The sequence below is a fragment of the Osmerus mordax genome, chromosome 24, assembly GCF_038355195.1.
Source record: "Osmerus mordax isolate fOsmMor3 chromosome 24, fOsmMor3.pri, whole genome shotgun sequence".
Taxonomy (NCBI): Eukaryota; Metazoa; Chordata; class Actinopteri; order Osmeriformes; family Osmeridae; genus Osmerus; species Osmerus mordax.
In genome coordinates, this window is record NC_090073.1 from 5,826,846 (window position 1) to 5,831,490 (window position 4,645).

General features: G+C 48.3%; 1 protein-coding gene across 1 annotated transcript; it reads right to left on the reverse strand.

Moving 5' to 3' along the window:
• Nucleotides 1-260: 260 nt before the first annotated feature.
• cfap157 (cilia and flagella associated protein 157) lies at nucleotides 261-4,444 on the reverse strand. Its single transcript, XM_067228173.1, has 9 exons — nucleotides 4,116-4,444; nucleotides 3,491-3,762; nucleotides 3,247-3,400; nucleotides 2,768-3,035; nucleotides 2,283-2,413; nucleotides 1,893-2,043; nucleotides 1,502-1,680; nucleotides 910-1,062; nucleotides 261-654 (listed from the first exon to the last, which is right to left on the reverse strand). Exons 1-9 carry the CDS (start codon nucleotides 4,274-4,276, stop codon nucleotides 486-488), a joined length of 1,638 nt encoding a protein of 545 aa, XP_067084274.1. The 5' UTR covers nucleotides 4,277-4,444; the 3' UTR covers nucleotides 261-485.
• Nucleotides 4,445-4,645: the final 201 nt, after the last annotated feature.

Genomic DNA, 4,645 nt, shown 5'->3' on the forward strand with positions numbered 1-4,645 from the left:
ACAAGATATCATACAGCCTGAGCTGTACTTGGTTCCCTCTATTTTACGGAAAAAAAGTTGACCTCCCAGATTGTCAGTGTATAATTTGCAGTCTGCCTCGAGTGAACTCAGGTGTGAACTAGGGAGTCAGATGGCTGAGCGGTGAGGGAGTCGGGCTAGTAATCTGAAGGTTGCCAGTTCGATCCCCGGCCGTGCCAAATGACGTTGTGTCCTTGGGCAAGGCACTTCACCCTACTTGCTTCGGGGGGAATGTCCCTGTACTTACTGTAAGTCGCTCTGGATAAGAGCGTCTGCTAAATGACTAAATGTAAATGTAATGTATGTCAGTAATTGAGCACAATCCTAGCATTCAGATAGCTGATGCTGCCCCCTAGTGGCTGCATAACAAACCCCATTCATACACCCACCGAAAATTCCCCAAGCATACTAAAAGAAATGGAACATTTATTGCCTGTAAACAACGTCCTTCTGAGCTTAATTTAGGCTTAACGTGATGTGGAACCCTGTGCTGTAGCGTTGCCTATATTCGGAGAGAGGCCTACTCTGGATTGGCTGTGAGAGGAAGGAAGGACGCCCCTGGCAGGGTCAGCCGGCTGGGGGCTGAGGATCTCTGGGCCAGATGGTTTGGATGGGCTGGTCTTCTTCTGTGGTGTCCTGAAGAGAAACCCATATTGGAACTTTGGTTATTATATGACCTCACTGCATAAAATGATCAGTTATCGCTTTACGAACGTAAACTACATACACACTTTCTTTCATGTAACATTCGTCCGTATATAGGCTACATGCATTTCAATTGAATTGTAATGTCCATCTACTCTCCACCATAGACGGCCACAACCCAAACAATGTTATTTACTCAAATAGGGTTTTCAACCAGCACAGAAACAGTAGCGTCGGCTAGTCCACCTGTGTAACTGAGGGCAGGTGTTCTTAGAGGCAGGGCCCATCTTGGACAGGATGGTCTTGTAGTGCGTTCTGCATGGTACGAGACCCAGATATCCTGTCTTGAAGTGAGACAGCATGACAGGGGTCTTGAAGAGTGGACCAAGATGTTCAGTTCTACAAAGGAGGACGAGGGCAATGAATCATGTTGGTATATTCACATATACTAGTATATACAGTATATACATTCATTCTAGTCATTAGTTTTATACATTGACACAATGCTTTCATCTAGAGAGTTGAAAAAAAGAGTCAAGGAGCGGTCTGTAGCTACTAGCCACATCACAAAGTCCTCTCAGTTACCTGGGGTGCTGATGGATGACTTTCTTTTTAGACAGGCTGTGAGTTTACATTTACATTTAGTCATTTAGCAGACGCTCTTATCCAGAGCGACTTACAGTAGGTACAGGGACATTCCCCTTCGAGGCAAGTAGGATGAAGTGCCTTGCCCAAGGACACAACGTCATTTGGCACAGCCAGGAATCAAACCGGCAACCTTCTGATTAATATCTCGATTCCCTAACCGCTCAGCCATCTGACCCCCTGGTTAGAGTACCTCTCCAGGTTGGGTCCAGTCTTGAGCTTGTGGAGGGCCTCTCCCTCTGGGATGAAGTCCTTCATGGCCGGGCCTCTGCCCAGCCGAGCGGCCCCATCCAGCACCGCCAGAAGCTTCTGCATCATCTGGTTCCTCCTGACCAGAGTCTTCACCTCGGAGTCCTCCTCCTTGGGAACCTCCTGGGTTGAACACAGGCCGGAGGGAAACGCCGTTTCCCCACAACGTTTTGAGAGTTCTGGAAACAAACGAAACCGAAACACGGTACGTGTTTCAGTTCTCCCCCCCCCCCCCCCCCCGTTTGCGGTCCCCCCCCCCCCCCCCCCCCCCCCCGTGTGATTTCAAATGTGACTGCGTTGAGAATTGCTCCATTTTAAAACCTGTCATTCTGTACCATCAGGGCGTCTTTGAGGGCGAAGGCAGCCTCGTGTAGGATGGTCTCCAGCTGTTCTCTCATGGCCCTCTCCTGTTCCAGCCTCCCAGCCAGGCTCTCGGCCTCTGCACCTCTCCTACTGGACACCTCCAGCACTGACCTCTGCTCTTGTCTAGACAGATACATCAGGGATTAGCAAACCCTGTTCAATTATATAATTTTTTACATAACATAAACAGTACAATGTACATAATAGCAAGAAAGAGCTTTCCTCATACACGCAGGGTTAATATGATACTACTGTACTTGAATTGTTCTGGAAATTGTGAAATAGAAATAGTCTTAGATATACGTGAAAAACTGAACAGGCTGTTCCAGGTACCAGCATGTGAACAGAGTGTGTTATCTGACCTGAGGACCTTCATCTCTGCCAGGAGGGCGGTTTGGTCTTCCTGCAGTTGCTGGTGTTCCTGCTGCACCTTGGCGTACTCCATCAGCTCTGAGTTCATCTGGCCACACTTTGCTGTCAGCAGCTGGACCACCTTTAGAAGGGGAGGAGGGAGACGTCAGCCTGGACACACTAAAGCTGACTCATCGTGATGAAGGCCGTTGTAGTACTCATGTTTTACATCTGTAGGGACGGTGTACCAGTTCCTGGGTGCTCTCTAGTGCTATATGACGCGCATGTCCACAATCCTCTCATAAATACTGTGACAACCACGATTGTTCCGTTTCTTTCCTCTTCTCCTCTCCATTCCTCTTTCTTCATCCCTCCACCCCTCTCTTCTTTCCTCCCATCCCGCCCTCCACCCCTTTCTCCGACCCTTTTACCTTCCATTCCTTTATCCCCCTTCCCTTCCTCCATTCCTCCCTCCCTTCCTCCCTCTCCGGGGCACCTTCTGGTTGCTGACGTTCTTGTGGGTGATGTCATTGACCACGGACTCCAGGATCCCCATCTCCCGGCGGAGATCTCTCTCGGTCTGCCTCAGGGTCTCGTTCTCCTCCAGGAGCATCCGGCTCCGGTCCGACAGCTGGCTGATCTGGGCGTTCACCGACACGTTCTCGTGGATGGCCCTCTTGGTGATCTCCGGCATCTTCCTGTCCGACTCGCGGCGGAACTCGGCCGCCACGGCCGCCACGCGCTGTTGCATCTCCTTCTTCAGCCTAGAAAGTAAGATTGTGGTCAGGGTGTGTGTGGGGGGAGAGAAGGAGGGAGGGGGGGTGGGGAGTATCTGACAACGTTTCAGATATTTTTGGTGTATTATAGGTAACGCTATGCCATGTGATTGCAGCAAGGTTTAGTTTCTTTGGAGGTGTCCCATGTTGGGGTCTGTCCCGGGGGAGCGTGACCTATCCCAGTGTCAACAGTGGAGACCTGTCTATGTCCAGCACCGCCTTCCTCTCCAGGTTGTATATGACAACACGGTGCTCTTCTTCCCTCTTCTCCAGCTGCATCTCCAGGGACTGCATATGAGCCGTCAGCTCCTCCTTCTGCACCCTGAAGTCCTCCAGGGCCGCCAGCTTACTGGCTAGAAAGCGGAAGGTAGAAGGAAAATGGTTTAGTTTTTTTTTACTGTGGAAACATGATTTTGTTTACGTGGGATTATGGGAGTTCATACCAAGCACCATGTTCTTTGAGGTGAGCTTGTCCTTGTTTTCCTGGGACTCCAGGCGGATCTGGGCCAGCTGCATCTCAAAGGCATCCCTCTCGGCGTCCTTGGCTTGCTGCAGGCTGACCAGTCGCTCGGTCACCTCCTTCACCTTCTCCTCCTCCTGGGTCAGAGACCGTTTCAAGTAATGGACAATTTGTTTCTTCTCCTCCTCGAGAGTATCGTAGAGAGAGGAGAAGTCCTTCTGTTCCACCTCCAGCTTATCACATTTATGCTGATATCTGCAGGACAGATGAAAGATGTCACAAATTGTTACATTTGGTGGAACCCAAAGGTGGAACCCAAATAAATAGGCTACGCCAACAGGAAATTAGTCTGGGCCTATGCTATGGATTGGCTTTCCAAGTGTGAACGTTATTTTAAGAAATTTGCATATAAACGCCATAATCGCAATTATTTGCTATTCATACAGCCAAATACATTAAAACTAGGCTTTATCACAAAGCATACATGGCTAATAACAAACATTGAATGTAGATTAGTTGTAGTTAACACTAAATCATATTTATTTTAGAATTGTAATGGTCTGTTATGATAGAGGTAGGCTACCGTATAGCCTACGGCAAGACCTCACTTCTCTAATTGTTCCTCCAAGTCTCGTATCTGTGCCCTGTAAAACTCTTTTCCGCATTCAGACAACGCGTCGTCAGAACGTGTTTTGTCTGCGAGTCCCGTGGATTCTTTCTTAGTTGTGTTATCTCCAGTTTTCTTTCCATTCTTAGGCGTTTTCGGCATTTTCAAAAAACTTTCTCCGTTTGACCCGCTGCGCTTTGCAGTGGCGAAGCAATCAAAACACACGTTGTTACCAGGGAACTACGTAGCGCGCCCTTCAAATGGAATTCCATTATCCTAACAGCTGGGAGTATGCTCGGGCGCACTATTACAACAGCTATATCTTTTTGTGTATCGAAACCCCCACTGAGAGGCTACTGTTTGACTGGGTTCTATATTGAAAACGTGTTACCACATCAGTTTATTTTATTAACACAACGTAGGCTATAATCAACGGCCCATGCCTAATAATTGTAATGGGATGATTTCGCTGTAGGCTACCAAAGAAAGACAAGGCAATAAATGACTTATTTGTTATAAATTCAACCATAC

What these genes read in the sequence shown, in the direction of transcription:
- cfap157 (XM_067228173.1), bottom strand. Translation starts at nt 4,276, where the DNA reads ATGCCGAAAACGCCTAAGAATGGAAAGAAAACTGGAGATAACACAACT. An exon ending in GCGGTGCTGGACATAGACAG is followed by an intron (nt 3,036 to 3,246) that starts GTCTCCACTGTT and finishes CTTACTTTCTAG; the next exon opens with GCTGAAGAAGGAGATGCAAC. An exon ending in CCCTCAAAGACGCCCTGATG is followed by an intron (nt 1,681 to 1,892) that starts GTACAGAATGAC and finishes TGTTCAACCCAG; the next exon opens with GAGGTTCCCAAGGAGGAGGA.